The 19,134-nt window shown below is 43.1% G+C and overlaps 2 protein-coding genes across 5 annotated transcripts; one reads left to right on the top strand and one right to left on the bottom strand.

The window, feature by feature from the left end:
- On the top strand, nucleotides 1–3,417 carry LOC100832832 (glucan endo-1,3-beta-glucosidase 7). Of its 2 annotated transcripts, none has more exons than XM_010230623.3 (3): nucleotides 1–372; nucleotides 1,832–2,881; nucleotides 2,964–3,417. In XM_010230623.3, the coding sequence occupies exons 1-3, from the start codon at nucleotides 346–348 to the stop codon at nucleotides 3,165–3,167; spliced, it is 1,281 nt and encodes a 426-aa protein (XP_010228925.1). In that variant the 5' UTR covers nucleotides 1–345; the 3' UTR covers nucleotides 3,168–3,417. The 2 variants fall into 2 exon arrangements, with proteins under 2 accessions (XP_010228925.1, XP_003561857.2); XM_003561809.4 differs by having other exon boundaries at nucleotides 4–372; nucleotides 1,848–2,881.
- LOC100837000 (DNA polymerase I) lies at nucleotides 3,265–11,527 on the bottom strand. Of its 3 annotated transcripts, none has more exons than XM_003558377.3 (16): nucleotides 11,378–11,526; nucleotides 11,099–11,245; nucleotides 10,480–10,708; nucleotides 9,804–9,883; nucleotides 8,941–8,979; nucleotides 8,517–8,535; nucleotides 7,711–7,767; nucleotides 6,959–7,086; nucleotides 6,805–6,873; nucleotides 6,426–6,511; nucleotides 6,208–6,317; nucleotides 4,539–4,589; nucleotides 4,164–4,222; nucleotides 3,897–3,941; nucleotides 3,741–3,815; nucleotides 3,265–3,654 (listed from the first exon to the last, which is right to left on the bottom strand). In XM_003558377.3, exons 2-16 carry the CDS (start codon nucleotides 11,192–11,194, stop codon nucleotides 3,538–3,540), a joined length of 1,260 nt encoding a protein of 419 aa, XP_003558425.1. In that variant the 5' UTR covers nucleotides 11,195–11,245; nucleotides 11,378–11,526; the 3' UTR covers nucleotides 3,265–3,537. The 3 variants fall into 3 exon arrangements, with proteins under 3 accessions (XP_003558425.1, XP_014752949.2, XP_010228926.2); XM_014897463.2 differs by having other exon boundaries at nucleotides 11,099–11,241; nucleotides 11,378–11,519; XM_010230624.2 differs by lacking the exon at nucleotides 7,711–7,767 and having other exon boundaries at nucleotides 11,378–11,527.
- Between the last annotated feature and the right edge of the window lie 7,607 nt (nucleotides 11,528–19,134).

The raw sequence follows: 19,134 nt of genomic DNA, 5'->3' as shown, positions 1-19,134 counted from the left end.
TCGTTCGGGTTCGGGTTCGCTCCCCAATAACCAAAGAGTTTCCCGGTTGGTGCGGATACGCGCTACGCGCAAAAGGAAACGGGCGAGACGACGGCGACCCGCTTCTGCTGCACGCGAACGCAACGCCTGTCGTCCGTCTCCGTCCTGCCGAGTCCACGGTGTCACCTTCGCCTTCTTTTATGCGCGCAGGAGGAGGGGGAAAAGACCGGAGTCACGACCCAGTCTCCTTCGTCTGCTTCTTCTACCTCGCATTTCATCAGGTGCTTGCAGGCAGTAGTGGCATGGGGGTCAGGGGGTGGCAGTGGCACGATGCTGCTGTGGTGATCTTCAGGCTGCTTCTTCTGCATGGCGCCTTCCTCTTCCACTTGGCAAGTAAGCAGCTCTTACGTACCCGTTTACTACTAGTACTCGTTTATACTCCGATTAGGCGTTTCTTCTCACGATCACTTGCGCACTTATCTTTAGCATGCTTTCTCTTCGCATCGTGCTAGAAAGAGAGGAAATAAGATGGAGCAGGTCGAATTGCGTCACTGTTCCTACTTACTAACAGTGCTATAAAGAGCGGAAGCAAGATTTTTCAATCTCTTCTCTTTTCTGCTTGGCAACGACTTCGCCGTGCAGCTAGCGTGCAGCTGCATTGAGTTACAAGCTTCCACACTTCAGAACCACTTTTGCGACGGCAACTACTGCCTAGTACTCTCCCTCCGTTCCGTATATACGAGGCCCTAACTAATCTAACATGAGTTTCGTATCACAAAAATTATATAATCAGAAATTTCAAATGTTCTATTTTCGAATGGCATAACTTTTATGATACAAGAACCATGTTAGATTAGTTAGTTCTTTAACCTAGGGATGCATGGGGTCCATGGGGCCATATACGGGAACAGAATAAGTATTGTTTTACATACCACACGTGGCAACTTACTGAACTTTTTTTTTCAAGTTACCGGAATGGTGAGTTAATGCCGATGTGGATTGATGGCGCAATTATGCTAATCTAGAGGCAGGGAGATCTTACTTTTCTAGCGTAAGGAAATGAAATTTCTCCAACACGTGAAACAAAAAACGGGGAAGAGAATTGGAGCTCCTCTTTCCATGCATGCGGTTTGCTTGCGGCCACGAGTCGTGATCATATTCCCAACGCCTAGACAGGGAAAGGAATCATTTCGGGATTTGCTGTCAAAGGCAATGCTTAAACACAAAACAAACATGCATGGTTAATTCTACCTGGTCGTACTAGTGCAGAACCGAGTATACCTAGCACCTAATCAAACTGTGCGTTAGCTCTGTGTTAGGGAAGCCGGTACGCTCAAAGCAAGGAGAATATGACTAGCTCTGAAGCAATTAAACCTGACGCGACGTGTTCACTACATTCGCATGGGGCCGGTGACTTTGACCAACGACCACTGTCTCACACTTTGAGTCTCCACCCAACCGGTTGGTCGTGGAATCTAGCGCTAGAAACAAACAAGGGAACCTCCAACACCTAACAACTGCCTGAGTTTTGACAGATCATGGTGGGGTCCAAAGAGGCCAAGACTGTACAGCGTGCGTGCGGTTCTACTAGCTTGTCTGTATCTACTCATCAAATTGTGGCAAAGATATAAAAAATTGTGCCCTACACAAACTCTTAATGCAAGACCTAAACAGATTGGCACCACAACTAATTAATAATGGTGATATATTTTTGATGAATTTCCTTTACACATTTTGCAAAATATTAGAGTGCCTCAACTCAATACGAGATGCTGATGCAATGGTACATAATTCGCTAATTATCATCCACGAAATTCTACTGCATTATCCCTGCGTTTTAACTTGGTTAAAGGTTGATTTGTTTACAGCGTCTGAGTCGTTCATCGGGGTCAACTACGGGACGATCGCGGACAACCTCCCGCCAGCGGCGTCGACGGCAAGCCTGCTGGCCTCAACATCCATCGGCAAGCTCCGGCTCTACGAACCCCAGCCGGACCTGGTCTCGGCGCTCGCGGCCGCGGGCTCGGGTATCTCCCTCCTCCTGGGCGTCCCCAACTCCGACGTCCCAACCCTCGCCGCCTCCCCCGCCGCGGCCGCGGCATGGGCCGCCGCCAACATCCCGGCCACGGTCCCCGTCTCCGCCATCTCCGTCGGCAACGAGCTCCTCAGCTCCGGCGACCCCACCCTGGCCACGCAGCTCCTCCCCGCGATGCAGAACCTCCTCGCCGCTCTCCCCTCCGGCGCCTCGGCCGCTCCCAAGATCTCGACCGTCCATTCCATGGCGGTGCTCGCGTCGTCGGATCCGCCGTCGTCGGGCGCGTTCCACGCGGACCTGGCGGCGACCCTGGACCCGGTGCTGGAGTTCCTCAACCAGAACGGGGCGCCCTTCATGATCAACCCGTACCCGTACTTCGCGTACGCCTCAGACACCCGGGCCGAGACGCTGGCCTTCTGCCTGTTCCAGCCGAACCCGGGCCGCGTCGACGCCGGCTCCGGGCTCACCTACTTGAACATGTTCGACGCGCAGCTGGACGCCGTCCGGGCAGCGCTGGACGCCAAGGGGTACGGCGGATTGGACATCGTCATCGCCGAGACCGGGTGGCCGTACAAGGGGGACGCTGGCGAGGCCGGTGCCACGCCGGAGAACGCCAGGGCGTACAACGGGAACCTCGTGGCGCACCTCAAGGCCGGGACGGGCACGCCGCGGACGCCCGGGAAGTCCGTGGACACGTACCTCTTCGCGCTCTACGACGAGGACCTCAAGCCCGGGGCGGCGTCGGAGCGGTCGTTCGGGCTGTACAAGGCTGACCTCACGCCCAACTATGACATCGGGCTCGCCAAGGGCAGCAACGGCACCAGCACGTCAGGGCAGATCGGTGTTATTACTCCAGCTCCGCCGCAGGTGCCTATATATCCTGCTGCTCTTCTTCGATGTGTATATGAATGGACGGCGCTGATGCTGCAGCTTGATTTGATTTTCGCAGGTTACGACGCAGCCGGGGATGGGGCTGACACCGACGGGGTTCTGTGTGACCACGGGCGCCTTGCCGGGGAGCACGCAGCAGGTGCAGCAGAGCAGCTCGTGTTACGCCCCGGTTGGGGCAGGATCTCGGAGAGCTCATGCCGGCGTGCGCCAGCTTGTGTGGTTTGGTGTTTTGCTCGGCATGGCAATTGTGGCCGCCAAGTAGATGACTATTCTCATAGATATCGCCATGGGCTAGAACGAACTCGAAACGCAACGGTTATCTTTGTGCATAAGAGTTCACCATTGTTAGACAAGAAAAAAAAAGCATAAGTTGCACAGAATTGAATGACGAACGGAATAGCCGCTGCCTCTCTTCATTAGAAGTACAAAAATATCTAGGTCGGCAGTTTTACATTACCGACCAGTGATGTGCTCTACTAATTTATCTACAACAGGATGCGCTCCATTTTGGATATGACCGAGTGCTGCCTATGCAGAAGCGAGCCAATCGCATTGTTTTGGCAATTTTTCCTATCTCTTCTCGTGCAGTTATGCATTCTTTGTCAGTCACCACTGAGAAACATCTGACATCATCATGATTCAAGTTTGTTCCAAAGATACAATGCTCTTCTAATGATTACGTCGGCTGACGATCCTTCTGCATACGCTTCCAAAGCTCGCAAGAGATTCATGAATTTTGCTCCATCATCCTGAAGCAGAACAGCAGGGTAAGCTGGATGCAGAAGCACAAAATGGGCAGATTTTGTGTGGTTTATGATGCTACAGCTTAAATCACCTTTGGCTTCTGAAATACAAGGTCGGGGGTCTTGAAAGGAACCATATAGGACGGAAGGTCACAACGTAATATGGCCTACAACAAGAGTAATTTCAATCAAAAGAGTTCTGGCAAAATTTACGACTCATGAAAAAAAACGATTAGAGAGAAAAATACCAGGCTTTTGCAAAGTATTGCCTGTTCCGATTGAGATATCAAAGCCTGTAAAGGACCACAATAAACACAATTTCTAAATCTTTTCTTTTATGGAAACAGTTGGGGAGAATCCTACTAGAACAAGTTACTCAACAATTTGAGAAACCATAAGATGATATACTTCATGAAGAAAAATGCAATCAATAATAAAGATGGTAACATGTTTAAAAATCAGATTCCATTGTTAGCATTGTTACAATCTGCAAGATCTAGAATGGTCCAGTCTACCTGCTTGATTCGCTCATCTTCGACTTCATTCACAGATCTCAATAAATTCTCCAACGAACCTATTCAAGTTACAATGAACAGACAATTTTCAATCAGGGTACCTGATATATCATGTAATACTTCAAAAACTCAACATCAAATATAGTTAACACCCAAGGCTGGTGGGTTAGTAATGGAACATCAGTAATTTCAACTTGGTATGCATCCAAGGTCTCCTTTATTGCATCAGAATGTTTATTTGGCTAGGTCAGTTTGCAATACGCTAAAACTAAAATGAAAGCAAAATCCTGCAGGCTAGAGTACTCAAGAGATCGATACATATCTGCTATCTAGTAAGTCTTCCAAAATGAGAATAGTTGAAAAGAACGAACATACCAAACTTAGTTATCAGTTTTACTGCATTAACATCTCCAATCCCTTCAACTCCTGAAAAAAAAGACCAGACATACAACAAACGTCTCAGTCAATAGGTCCCCGTAGTGAAAAAAAAAGATCATGATTCGAATTGCATTAATAAATGGTAACATATCTAAAGAAGATATTTCTCATATACAAATTGTGATTTACCTAAAACAGTTAATTTGACTTAGAAGAGTTAATAAAAAAATTGCCCAACATATATAAGTGCAATTAAATTGCACGGTACACTAATGGATACAATGTGTCTCGAAATTTGTGCAGATTCTCTCACCAAACATCTACACATGCATGGTGTGAGAGAATGCGCACAGATCTGGAGGCACATTGTATTGGTGAGATAGTGGAAGCACTCACCATACAGATAATTTCCCCTAAATAAAGACGCACAGTAATAAAAAAGAAACCCTTATTTTAGTGGATCATGCAGCTCCCATTTTCTCCACAAAATAAAAGTTAAAGTAGAAAGCATGCTATTATCAAAGTATTCATTTGCCATTTCACATTGTCAATTTGTCATCTTACAAATACTGTTGTGTCTGAAAACCTTCATGTTATCACTATATGCATTCTTTACCAATGGAGTGAGAAATAGCAAACAAAAATTGTCAGAAAAGGAGAATGACTACTATATTTATGGCTGTTCGTGGGTTGGACCGAAACCAAACCCTGTTTGCAGTTGCTGGATAACAGCTGACATAAACCACCAAATCCAAACAGAGGGAAGGAGACAGCTAGAATGGGTTGAAAAGAATTGGGATGTTTTGGCCTTTTAGGCACGTGGATGCTTTCGGTGGCGAAGGCAAAGCACAGGCGCATAGCAGCAGCCAGCGCTGTCGATCTAGCCATTAACTGAGTAGGTCCTACGCAGATCAAGCCAAGGCCGAAGCCAGCGAGTCGAGAGTGCACAGGTGTGGTTGGGAAGCTAACACAACATCTTATCAGTGTGGAGTCAATACATAGGTGGATGGCATCGTGGAGCGGAGCTTGAGAGCCCTAGATAGACAAGAAGAGCGGAGAGCTCACCGGAGTTCTTGGAGACTTGTGGGAGCAGGTGGCAGAGTTTGCACACAGAGCTCGAGAGGAGTAGAGGCAGTTTGCTCCGACACGTGTGGAGCATCAATCACCACATGAAGTCCATTGGTTATGCTGTTTTCTTTGGTTTCAATGGAGGAGAAGGGTGGCAACATCATCATGACGTGTCTCGGGCAGCTTAGCAGGCCCACCCACCAGGCCACAAAGCCTAGAAACTGTTTAAACCGTGCAACCCACTTAACCAAGCCGCCTAACTCAGCAAGTTTCTGCCTATTTTTCTCCCTGTACACAGTCCACAAACACATGCAAGCGTTGTGGCGGAGCTTAGTTAGGGGCTTAGGGGCAACATCGGCAATTAAATTGTAGATTAGCATTGCATACATAGCACTATTTTGGACCTTGTCTGACATAATACCCTCATTTAGCCCCCTCTCAAATCTTGTTGAGCTCTGCCACTGCGTGTGCGCCTAGTTTACTCCTATACAGTTTGGCCAGGTTTTTCATGCCAAACCGTAAGGAACCAGTTTTGTTTACCCCTAGCTAGAATGGTATCATACGATGCAAGTATACAACAGTAAGTAACAGATAATACCTGGAATATTATCAGCTTTATCGCCCGAAAGTGCAACAACATCAACAAACTGTGATGGCTTTAGTGCTCCGTATCTCTTCACGAAGTCTTCGACTCCAAATGAAACCATCCTGTTTGATAAAAAAAAATGAAACCGCCCTGTATGTCAATATCATTTACAATATGAGTTTGAATTTTGCCAGCAACACTTACAAAAGACAAAAAACAATTACACTGACCCAGAACCACGTGGAGAAATCCGCAGCAAACGTAGAGAAGGAGATAAAATTTGGAAGAAGTCTTTATCAGGAGAGACAACCCGTACCTTTAGAACAAGACCAGGAGTATTGAAAACAGGAAGACATCAGCTAAAGAAGAGAACCAGAGTATACAAGAAGATATCAAACCCAACAGACTTTAAGAATATCCAATTTTATCAGCTAGCGATTCACTTCTACAGAGACAGCATTACTTAAGTATAAAGAACCCAGTGAGCCTATACTTAAACATCAGCAGTCAATAGTAATTGTAGTAGATGAGAAAGAATGAAGAGAGATATCGACGAAATATAAATGAAAAAAGCATTCAGAGAACAGTTCATGAGAGAAGTAATTTTACCTTGTAACCTGCAGACACACTGTTGACAGCTAGTGTACCAATAGCATCATCGGCTTCGACACCTGGAACCTACATTGATAATTTTGACAATCCCAGATATCACCAGACAACCAACAATATCTTGCAAACTGCATGTACATCTGCCAATTTTTACCTCAATTACTTTAATTGACATTGCTTTGATAGATGCCTTCAAGTATTGCATGCCCTGAACAATGGTGTCTGGTGTTGAGGTACGGTTGCTCTTGTAAGCAGGGTATAACATATGTCGAAAAGTCATTCCTAGGAAAAGAAAAAAAGATAGCATCATGTTTCTAAAAATGTAAATCCATGGAGTATTGGTCATAACTGATATGATTTAAAAAAGTTATTCGCAACCCTATATTCAGTTAGTGTTACTTTACAAATGAAAACGGCAAACCTATATATCAACAAGGAAGAGAGCACAATGGGAAAAAGGAGAAAAGAAATTGCTTCAGCCCAGCAGGCTAGAAAGAAAGAACACATGTTCAGATTTCAGAAGGACCGCAGCAAATGCTGCTGAGCCAGAGTGTCCAAATGCACACACTACATACTCTTGCCCCCCCCCCCCCTCCCCCGACACACACACAAAAAAAAAACTCTTTAACTAGTAGGCACAAGAGGAGGAATTCAACAATAGCAAGAAAAAAACTAATCCACCTTTATAAAAAGAAGAAGCTGGTGCTTGTAAGGTGGACCTTAAACATCACATTTAGAACTCATATTTTTTTTCATTCCTACTGTTTTACACTTGTTTTGATCCAGTCTATCCATTGCATAAAAAATTGAATCAGTCTAAAGTCCCAGATGCATCAAGATGAGGAAGCCTAAGATTACCATCTCCCATGATCCACCATTAAGTTACTTGAGTTTTCTTACTCTTACCTTTTGCCATGTGACATTCTTTGGATGGCATGGCAGTATAATGACCATATGGGACTCCTGAAAAGAAAAGTGTGGCCACATATTTATTACTCTAAGAACTATAACAAGATGTATTACTTTGAATTTGCATAGCAAGGGTATTGGGATTCTTATCACAAACTAAACCAAGCAATGTCCACTTTTTAAGAAGAAACCCCAACAGATAGACTAAGGGCAAGGCCACAACAATCCACAGGAAAACAGATATTAATTGCAAATTACGACACATGTTGAAATGAGTTACATTGACTTGTATGTTTGACAGCAAGTCAGTAATATTTGTTTGGATTTGCACCACCGCGGTGATCCATAAATATTATAAACTTCCCCCTCTCTTGTGCAAAAATAAATCATTCATAGAGTGCATTTCACAGAGAAGTTGAGATTACAGGAGGAAGCATTCAATAGAAACGGATCAAAGATGATAAAAGAAAGCGAGGGAAATATGGCATTGTTGGCCCAACAATGAGCAAATCAGGGAAGAGGATTAAAGCATGATCAGGAAAGATGAGCATGGAGAGAACGTCACATGTCAGGAAAGATGAACTCGGAGAGAACATTACGTCCAATTGCAAGTAGTAACATAAGAAAATACTTGGAGAGAACAGTATGCGGACTTAGTATTTTGACTGTTGAACTGCAAATTGACATTACATGAAATGGTACATTCAAGAATGACAGCAAGATATTCAATAAAAGAACTACTGCAATAGTAACGTTAAACAGAATAAGTTTACTAAATAAATATGGGAAGGCAGACAGCTCACCATCATGGTCGAACACCACCTGCGAATGAGTTTAAAGGAACAATAAGGGAGCGGGAGGCTAAGAGGAAACAATAAAAGAACACGCAAGGAGAAACATTGTAGTCTCTGTAAAATGTGCTGTACTCACTGCTCAGGATTTACAGCTTAGTTTGAAAAATGCCCAATGACTCTTAAAGATAAAAATGTTGAAATAATAAGGGTACTACACATGTGCAGGTTAACTAAAGCCCCTATTTTTTTTATTCCAATAATAAGATACATGAGCAACTAGACCAAGGATCCTAATTACGCGTGTGCACATATATTGACAAGCGATTACCAATGAAAAAAGTTCATGCATAACCAGAATGTAGTTTTATCAGTTAAAATACAAAAATAAATAAGCGATGCCAGTAGAACCAATGCTAGAATAAAAATGGCATACCGCAACATGAGATGGAATTAACTCCAGCATGTCAAGAAGCTGCAGAAAAAACTCGAAAGGTTGATGGATCACAACAAAGGATCAGAAATGCTATCAACTAGATAACTTTACAAAGGAAAAAGTTCTAGTTCTACTATGTCAATGTAAAGTTGGTTCCTGAAAAAGCATTGCGGCAAAAGGTTAAACCATTAATGATTGAACCACAGAAGTACTAGATGTTTTCTTCAAAGCCACAGTAAACAACATATTGACATATTGTGGTTTTGTATGGACCCAGAAGGGATTAATATCAACTGAGGATAAACATTATGGTTAATAAATTTCTCAATTCTGAAATAGGCAGATATGTACAGGAAATTATTTTCTTCCAAAACACTCCAAACCCCAACTGCCCATCTTAACAGTAAAATATTCCTACCAGAACAAATTTGATGGGAAAAACATCATATTGTCTGTCAATATCAGATAATACTTGCACTGACCATCCAAAGTTTCTTTACATGGTTGCACTGACCGTCCAGTGCCATTGACTGAAAATATCTCCTAATTACAAAAAGTTTCTCAACTTTTTCTCACCTTCCATGTTTTTTCAGTTCTCCGCAATTCCCACTTTTTATATTAGTGGTGTCTAGTGGAGTAGTGGATGGTGAGAAAAATGTTTACAAAGAAAATAAAATACAAACATGTACCAGTACCACAGTCACTACATAAATAAAAATACAAATGAAGAAACTGAATTGCTCTAGCGGATTGTATTTGGGACAAAATTTACATGAACCAACCATAATAGTGAATAAATTTGAGTTTATTGACATCAACGATGACATTTAATAATTTAAATGCTACAAACTGGTCCAACTTACAAGTGACAGAGCTTTGAATATAGTTAAAACCCAATCCCCATTGCCATCAGCATGCTCCAACTGACCATGTTGCAGCTGCGCTACATCCATGGAAAAATAATATAAGTTGTAGATTATAATACTGAAAAAGCGCAATAGGAAAGAGAAATTTTACAAAACTACATGTTAATGTACTACAAACGATCACAGAATTATATATTTAGGAACCATTTTCACAAAACCACACATTGTTCTCTAAATCTGAAGTTCTACGAAGTTGGTCTTATAATTCTGTAGTTTTGTGATATTTTGTACATTGAGGATGTAGTTTCGCAAAATTCACTTTGGTGAAAAATACAGACAAAAAGTTACAAATAATGTGACATAGTGTGCTAGGGGGCACCTGCTTATGAATCAACAGTTACTTTTGGTGCCTTTTCTTTTGTGAACATCAATTATGCTTGAACAGCTAATCAATATTACATGACACACATTCCTATAGTTGACGGAAACCAGGTTTAAATCCACGAATCTCGCAAAGAACATACACAATAGAGTGTGCCTGAGCAACTGAGCGTCATGAAGAGGTGATCCTTAAGACCTTTCTTTCTAGACATGAATTTATCATAATAGGAAAACAAAAGCAAACAAAATGACAAGACATACCAATAAATCAGTGCATCAGGGAAAGACTGACCTAATATCTTGTAGTAGGATCTGTACATCACTGAGGTTCCATCAACAAGCATTATTCTACTCTTTGAAGGATCAGCAGGAGCGACATTCTCACTTTTCGAAAATATGGACGACCCGACTGAGGACATGCTGTCATCATACAATGGAATCCTTGGAGCATTGTCCACGGATGGTCCTTGAAAACTCTCAATCGAATCAGTGATTGGCAAGAGTGACTGCTCTGAAAAACCCTAACACATAGAAGAAGAAAAATAAGAACAGTATTTGATGAGACTCACATTATTGAAAACTTCAAGTTTAAAAACCAAATGAATTACTATCATTTCGAATCTGAAAAGGGTTGAGCAATCCAATTTGGAACACAACTATACGAAGGTGCTCCGCTGAACACGAAAAAACTTTATCCAAAGGCAGTGTACTGCAAATATCAATGAAATGGCCGCCGAAGCTTCGCCCAATGTCTACTCACTATAGCTTTTTTTTTAGATGGTTACTCGCTAGAGCTGGTTAATGTGGTATTCTTCTATATTTTTCTCTCACCCGGGCAATCTCCAGGTCCAGGCATTTAACAGTGAGAGGAGGAGGGCGTCAGCGAGCAGAGGTAGGGCTGGAACATGTACCTTTCGGGAGACCGCGAGCGGTAACGGGAGGGGCCGCGCGGCGGCGCGGAACAGGAGGCGGGGCACCGCGGCGGCGCGGATGCAGCAACACGCCATCGCCGGCACGGGTGGAGGACCCAGTACGGCAAGGTAGTTCCGCCTCCCTACCTTGATTTTTGCCTCAGTTAAGAATTGGGAAGATTAAGGAGATGAAACGAGGAGCTAAAGGGCGATATCCGTTCGTGGGATGATGGGAGGAGAAACGGTCGGGAGCGAGAGAATCGAAGGGGAGATAGATACCTGCGGTGGAGGAAGAAGAGGTAGGGGGCTGCGGCGCCCGCCAGCGGGACGGGGAGAGAGGGGTGGCGGCGCTCGCGCGAGGAGGAAGATGGGGAGGGAAGGTTGCCAAGCAAAAAAAAAAGAAAAACATTCTTGGAAACGGCTATTCATGTTTTTTTAGGAATCCATAATAAAATTCGAAGGCCATTCTGCCGCACATCGGCAAACATCCCATCCGCATAACTGGCTAAAACATGAACCGCCTTATTAGTTTTTCTAGGACATTGTTCAAACACAACCTTGGCAAAATTATGACAAGCTAAAAAACAATCGCCATAGATAGTTGATGCAGGACTAAGATTAAACCTACCTTGAATCATCGTGTCTACGACTACCTTGCAATCCGAATTCACCACCAGACGGTTACACCCCGTAAGCTGCGCCAGATTAAGCCCATCACGAAGAGCAAGGCTTCAGCCGTAACTGCATCTTCGAGATAAGACAATTTGCAATTAGCAGCCGCAATGAAGAAACCACGCTCATTACGTAGAATAGCACCCGTTCCTCCATCAGCAGAATCTGCGTTAAAAGCAGCATCAACATTCAATTTAACAAAATTTTCTTTCGGTCTCACCCAGCCATGCCGATCAATTCGCTGTTTTCCTGTCAACTTCACCTTAGAATAACTTGTTGCCAACACAGCAATCGCTTGAGCTGAATGAGCAGGAGCTTGAATTCTTTCGCCATGAGTCACCTGACGCCGCTCCCACCAAATGTACCAAATTGCAGTAGCGATTAAATCATTCCGCTTCACATGCGGAAGCAGCGGAGCCAAGGCATCTTTATTCAGAAGCAAATGCCCAAGGGTCGACTCACCTTCCCTGTCCGTCTGGTAGCCTCCCCAGATTATCCCAGATCTCCAATACCTGAGCACAATGAAAGAAAACATGAGAGATGCTCTCGCAATCAAGCTGACACAACGAGCATTGAGAGAAATTCTGCATGTGCCTATTAGCCAACACACCGAAGCAAGGGATAGCTCCCAACAAAGACCTCCAGCAATGGATTTTGATTTTTGTTGGAACTTTTAGAGACCAAACTATGCTCGATATAGATTGTCGGATGTACCTTGAGGATTAGTATGCCTAATCTTCCTTCCATGCTGATGATCCCACTCCAAATAATAAGCCGATCGAATTGAGAAGATGATGTTCCTATTGTGATGCCAAGACACGAAATCCTCCAACATGCCCATCGATAAAGGGATTTTAAGAATCCATTCAGCATCGATCGTCCAGAAAAGATCTCGAACCAAAGCCTCATCCCAAGTTCTGCTCTCCACATCAATAAGCTGAGCCACTTTAGTTAAAACAATTGGCCCCCGCCTCGTCCTAATTCTTCTCGAAGGACAGCTAGGGATCCAAGGATCATCTCATGTATTCATCGAATTTCCGTCCCCAATTCTCCAAATATGTTCTCTCTTATACGTTTGGATACCCTGCCAAAGGCTCTGCCAAGTGCAAGAACTACCTTTTTTCAACACACAGTTGAGAAGGTCCCCCGAGGGGTAGTATTTAGCTCTCAGGACCGAGGCACAAAGAGAATTTGCTTCTTGTAGCAGTCTCCAGCATTGCCGAGCTAGCATAGCCAAATTAAAACAGTGAAGGTCCCTAAACCCCATACCACCTTGCTTTTTTTTGGAATACACAGCTTCCACCAAACGAACCAGTGCAAATGTTTTTTCATATCATCGTCACCCCACCAATATTGGGACATGGCAGAATTAATTCCCTTGCAAACTTGTTTAGGGAGCTTAAAGACATAGCATAGGTTGGAATAGCTTGAGCTACAGCTTTAAGTAACACTTCCTCCCCCCCATAAGACAACTTCTTTTCTTTCCAACCATTCAAGCGACCGCTGACTCGGTCCACAAGATGTAAAAAGTAATCAGTACGATCAACACCAATGATCGGAGGGAGACCCAAGTATTTATCAGTAATTGATTCCGTCAAAATATTCAGAGTTACACATACCGTTTCTCGAGTTTCCGCATCTGTACAAGGACTACAGAAAATACTGGACTTAGCATCACTCACCATCTGTCCAGAAGCCGCACAATACATATCCAGAGCCCTCTTAAGGCTTGTTGCATTACTAGCATCAACTTGCATTAGGATGAGAGAGTCGTCAGCAAATAGGAGGTGTGAGATTGCTGGCGCTGCCTGACAGACTCGCACCCCCTGCAAGACACCTTCGCTTTCTTCATGAGATAACAAACTAGATAAACCTTCAACACATAATAAAAACAAATAAGGAGACAATGGGTCGCCTTGACGAAGCCCCCGAGTTGGGGAGAACCTGGAAGACATAGTACCATAAAAACGGACGTGATACTGGACCGAGGATACACACTCCATAATTAGATCAACCCAATCTTGGTGGAACCCCAAACGGACCATGATACCATGAAGAAAACACCATTCAACCCGGTCATATGCTTTATGCATATCCAACTTGACCGCACACAGGCCAAACTTGCCTTGCTTCTTCTTCTTAATTGTATGATAGCACTCATAAGCTAAGAGGAAATTATCCGTGATCAGCCGCTCCGGGACAAAGGCGCTCTGCGTGGGCGAAATAATCTCCGGGAGGAGAAGCTTAAGCCGGTTTGCCAACAATTTAGAGATGACCTTGTACACAACATTACAGAGACTAATAGGCCGGAATTGAGTAATAAGTTTTGGATTTTTCACCTTAGGAATAAGCACAATCGTGGTATTGTTCCATCCATCTGGCATCTTCCGTGAATTAACTGCCAGGAGCACCTCATCAGTCATGTGATGCAAAGGAGAACGGAAGGCATGTTTCATTCCAAAGAAGAAATTTGTTTATTATTGTGAAGCGTTTATTCTTCGACTTCTTTACAACCTCGTTTCCAACACAGGGTCCAGACAGCTTAGCAGCCGCGAGTTAGACTTTTGTGGGTTGTGGTGACGCACTCAAAGAGTTCTCTACCATTTGCACTTACGCGAGATGCGACTATTTATTTTTCTGCAAGCCTTACTTAGTCGGTTCAACTATTAATACATGCAGTCGACAAGGTTTTGTTATGACCGACTCCTTATATATTATCGGTAAAACACAATTGACTCCTTCGGATTAGCTTCGGCATTTTTGTAAAACCGTTCCACACAAACATCAATTTGGTCGGGGAGTTTGTATGAAAGAAATACAAACTCGCATTAGATGCCGCAACTTTTGCGCATAAATTATTTATTATACGGGTTAATTATAAGATAAGTCAATACATTATTGTTAGATGTCCATTTGTTCGATCCACGATGAAGGGACAAGTTGCGCATTTGGACGGGGTTCACAAAGTCGTTGTAAGAGACAACACAACGATGGTAGGTTAAGCATCGCCTCCGACAACGATGACGGCTCTTGTGGGACTCGATGTGCGCGGCATTTTGACATGCCCTTCGCGCGGCGACAACAATACGGTCTGCAAAAGACCGGCTCTCCGGGAAATACAACTTCTCGACTGTCAACTTAGGTTCTTATAACAGTTAATATATAGTTGGTTTCGATTCTCAGTTTAGTCACTGTATTTTGGAAATTGAAAGTTACGCTCCGTGAACTTGACAGAAATATCTCACATATGGTCACGATACCCTATTTTGTATGTATAGGTCGGTAGGTTGTGCCAACTCAGCTCGAATTTTTGCATCCCCCCCCCACCAAAATAATCCACGAGGACCAGAGCATATTTTTTGCATTTTTCAGAGGGCAAAATGCAAAAATCCGAGCTCAGATAACACAGGATAGGGACCTATACGTACAAAATACGGTACCGGTGACCATACGTGAGATATATCGTCAAGTTCACGGATCGTAACTTCCGGTTTCCAAAATACAATGACTAAATTGAGAATCAAAGCCAAGTTCGGTGTCTTGAGTGCATTTTACTCTATATGTTTTTATTCTAGAAACATCTCCATGCTTACCCACCAATTAAGATCAAGTAGATATGTGACATAGCAAACAAGACTCTTCCCAGCAAAGATATTGTTACATTAACAACAATATAAAAAATACTCCCTCCGTCCGGAATTACTTGTCGAAATATTACATGTATCTAGACGCTTTTTACACATAGATACATCCGTATTTGGGCAAGTTTGAGACAAGTAATACCGGTCGGAGTAAGTATCAAATAATATATGTATTGTGTATGCAGATTTTTCTTGTGTATATAGCCACAAACACAAATAAGAATGAGTCAATCAGAGTAGCCAATCCACTGCTAAACTTTATGAAATGATTTCATGAAGGACATAAGAATGGTAACAAATCATGCAAGGGTATATAGATTATAAATTGAACATTAGCTACTAAAAAAATGTAATAATATTTTCATCCACGGTCCACTATAACAAAGTTTGAACTCACGTTCCAGAACTACATAAGCTAAAACATGATTAATTAAAAATCTTAAGTCATTACAACATATATCTACTATCGTTAAGTAACATGACAGAAAATGCAGGTAAAAAAACATACAGAGAATCGTACATGAACATCAACACTAAATAGACAATATAAATAAGAGATAATCCTAAGATCATGACAAACATGTATGTAGATTTTGGTGAGACATTTCCAAAAAATATAACTATATATTTGCCTGTGCTTTGTGTTTCTACTAGACCAATTATGGCCGTCTCGTTACGAGCACTCGTAAATATTAAATTGAATCCAAAATCAATACAAATCTATCTATTTAAATATTAAATGTTGAAAATACAATGTTATAAAAATTATTAAAAACTAAAAAAATAAATGCATCGAAATACATTTTGCAATCATAAAAAATATATCAAACGAGGGGAGACTCTATGTGCATCAGGTTGCATTTGTGACCAGTTGGAAAACTGAGGAACTTGTGCTGCATCAGCTCTAGGAAGTAGAATTCACAGGGCTGCTAGGAACGGAACATGAAGTTGATTTTGTGTGACGGTTTTTCAGTTGCGCCACGATGCTAAAAACGATGACAATATTTTTCAATAAATCAGTCGCTGAAAGCAAAACCAAATGGAAACTGAAGATGGTAACAATTTTCTTTCAATTTATAACTATTAATGAGGACATCTTTTTACATCTTGGAAACTGAAGAGCCAAAAGTACAGAGATATAAAAAGATTGTGTGCAATCTGTTGCCCAAATTATTGGCCAAAGAATTTCACATGGCCAAACTCCAAATAAAAAAGCAATGCAAAGACCAAAACAGATATGCTAACAATAGCCTACACGCTAGCAACAACCAAGAAGAAGAAACCAAACTATTGTACTGTTGTTGCGGCTGTTCGTCTCGTATGCTTGCGCCAGGCAATTCTCATGTTGTGACTCCTCTCTTTGTAATGTTCACAGTTTTAGACCAAACATTGTGTCTGATTCATATTAATTAACCAAACAAGTCAGAATACCCCTCATCGTGGTGATTTTGCATCAATGACGAGTGTTAATTGAAATATATAGCTAGAGTCTCAATTAACAAATACAAATAACCTTTGATGTATTGAAGGTGTAGCACATAAAAAAACTTCATGTTTCTCCTCCAACAATCTATTTACTCATTGTATCTCTAACAATCTTCAGACTCTTGTCCGAGATCCTGCCAATTTTCAAGTTTGGGGAATAAATCGTTTTCCATTGATCTTATTAACTCATATCATGCCTGTAACCTCTATTTGTGTCATGCTCTGCACAGGGTCATCAATATTGCCTTAACAATGGAGAAACACACCGCAGGAAGGGTAATCATGGTCCAGAGCTAAATTTGAGATCAAACTGAAGCATGAAATCAGATATATTTTATACTCCCTCCGATCCGAAATTGTTGTCGAAATATTACATGTATCTAGACGCTTTTTAAAAATAGATACATTCATATTTGGACAAATTTGAGTCAAGAATTTAGGATCAGAAGGGAGTATGTGTTAGTATATGCCCGTAACCTCTATTTGTGTCATGCTCTGCACAGGGTCATCAATATTGCCTTAACAATGGAGAAACACACCGCAGGAAGGGTAATCATGGTCCAGAGCTAAATTTGAGATCAAACTGAAGCATGAAATCAGATATATTTTATACTCCCTCCGATCCGAAATTGTTGTCGAAATATTACATGTATCTAGACGCTTTTTAAAAATAGATACATTCATATTTGGACAAATTTGAGTCAAGAATTTAGGATCAGAAGGGAGTATGTGTTAGTATATGCCCGTAACCTCTATTTGTGTCATGCTCTGCACAGGGTCATCAATATTGCCTTAACAATGGAGAAACACACCGCAGGAAGGGTAATCATGGTCCAGAGCTAAATTTGAGATCAAACTGAAGCATGAAATCAGAATAGCGAGCACTAAAAAATCAGATCGGTAATGCATAAGTTAGTTGCACCAGAGGTTTTGGGTGTACGGTCGTGTACTTCGTCCGCCATGGCCCATAACTTTTTGTGTCCGTCTTCCTGCGCCCCTTCCTTCTCTCCCTCTCCCGCTGGCTCTCTCCCCCCGCCGCGCCTCCTCTACCTCTCCCTCCCGCGGGCACAAGCGCCGGCAAGCCAGGAGGAGCAGCAGCACCACGCCGCCTTGCCTCGCCGACTGGAGCCAGCGGCGGAAGTGGCCGTCGGCGGCAGATCCATGGCGATGGAAGCCGGCGGCGGATCCGTGGTGATGAGGATGCCGGCGGCGGCAGATCCTTGGCGATGGAGGCCAGCGGCGATGGACATTCGGGCCGTCCCGGAGACGGAGCAGAGCGAGCCTGGCGATGTGGTCGTGGTGAGCCCCGCCGGCGGCCAGCTATCTTCCTATGCCCATGCCGCTGCCGAAGGTTGTGCCGAGTCCGTCGGGCAAGCTGCTTGATCCTGACGCAGCCGCGGCGGCAGGAGTACTGCCGCGGTCGCGCTGCATCAGCAGCATCTGCAAGCACGGCAACGCGGCCGTGCACGCGAAGCTGCAGGCGTTGTTTGGTTGTTTGTGACTGAGTACTACTCTAGATGGTGCTCGTGTTGTTTGATTGCACATGTTCTTTTCTTTGATTTAGAAATATACAGTGAGGAATATGCATAAGTTAAATTAGGTTTAGAAGTATTCCTCAAGTTATTCCACGAGATTAAAAGATGGTTAGTGCATTTTATTATTTATTTAAGAAGATGAGAAAGGAAAAAATAATAATATTTGGGGAGAGGAATTTGGGTGATACCGTTGGGTAATGGGGTGGACACTGTCCGGACACATGTCCACTTGCTTCCCTAAACGGACAAAATAGGACATTTTGGAGAGAAATTTGGGAATCCCATTGGAAATGCTCTCTCCAATGGCATCCCCCAAATAGGACATTTGCCCCAACATCATCTCCCAATGGCATCTCCTAAACGGACAAAATGTCATGTTTGTCCGGACACATCCTCAAACTTGCTCCAAATTTGGGGGAGGTTTGGGGTGTCCGGACATTGTTCGATGCTTTCTTTTGTCCGTCCTGGCCCCACAACAAGAGATGGGAAAAGAAGAAAAAAATATGAAAAGTAGAGGAAAAATGATAAATAGAAGGAAAAACTAATTTGGCGGGAGATGTGGTTGGGTGATGAAAGGGGACATGGGGAGGATATGTGTCCACTTGCTCCCCCAAATGAACAAAAAAATACATTTTGGGACAAAATTTGAGGATCCCATTGGAGTTGCTTTTAACAAAGTAAGAGCACGGTTGCAGTCAGCACA

Source organism: Brachypodium distachyon, chromosome 1 (genome assembly GCF_000005505.3).
Source record: "Brachypodium distachyon strain Bd21 chromosome 1, Brachypodium_distachyon_v3.0, whole genome shotgun sequence".
Taxonomy (NCBI): domain Eukaryota; kingdom Viridiplantae; phylum Streptophyta; class Magnoliopsida; order Poales; family Poaceae; genus Brachypodium; species Brachypodium distachyon.
The sequence above is the reverse complement of the archived record's forward strand: the minus strand, read 5'-3'. Positions and strand labels throughout refer to the sequence as shown.

Coding starts and splice junctions, on each gene's coding strand:
- LOC100832832 (XM_003561809.4), top strand. CDS start 180: ATGCGCGCAGGAGGAGGGGGAAAAGACCGGAGTCACGACCCAGTCTCC. Junction 373..1,847: donor CTTCCTCTTCCACTTGGCAA/GTAAGCAGCTCT, acceptor ATTTGTTTACAG/CGTCTGAGTCGTTCATCGGG. Junction 2,882..2,963: donor TTACTCCAGCTCCGCCGCAG/GTGCCTATATAT, acceptor TGATTTTCGCAG/GTTACGACGCAGCCGGGGAT.
- LOC100837000 (XM_014897463.2), bottom strand. CDS start 11,507: ATGTTTTTCTTTTTTTTTTGCTTGGCAACCTTCCCTCCCCATCTTCCT. Junction 6,512..6,804: donor GTGTGTCTGCAGGTTACAAG/GTAAAATTACTT, acceptor CTTGTTCTAAAG/GTACGGGTTGTCTCTCCTGA. Junction 4,590..6,207: donor TAAAGCTGATAATATTCCAG/GTATTATCTGTT, acceptor CTTTTTTTTCAG/GAGTTGAAGGGATTGGAGAT.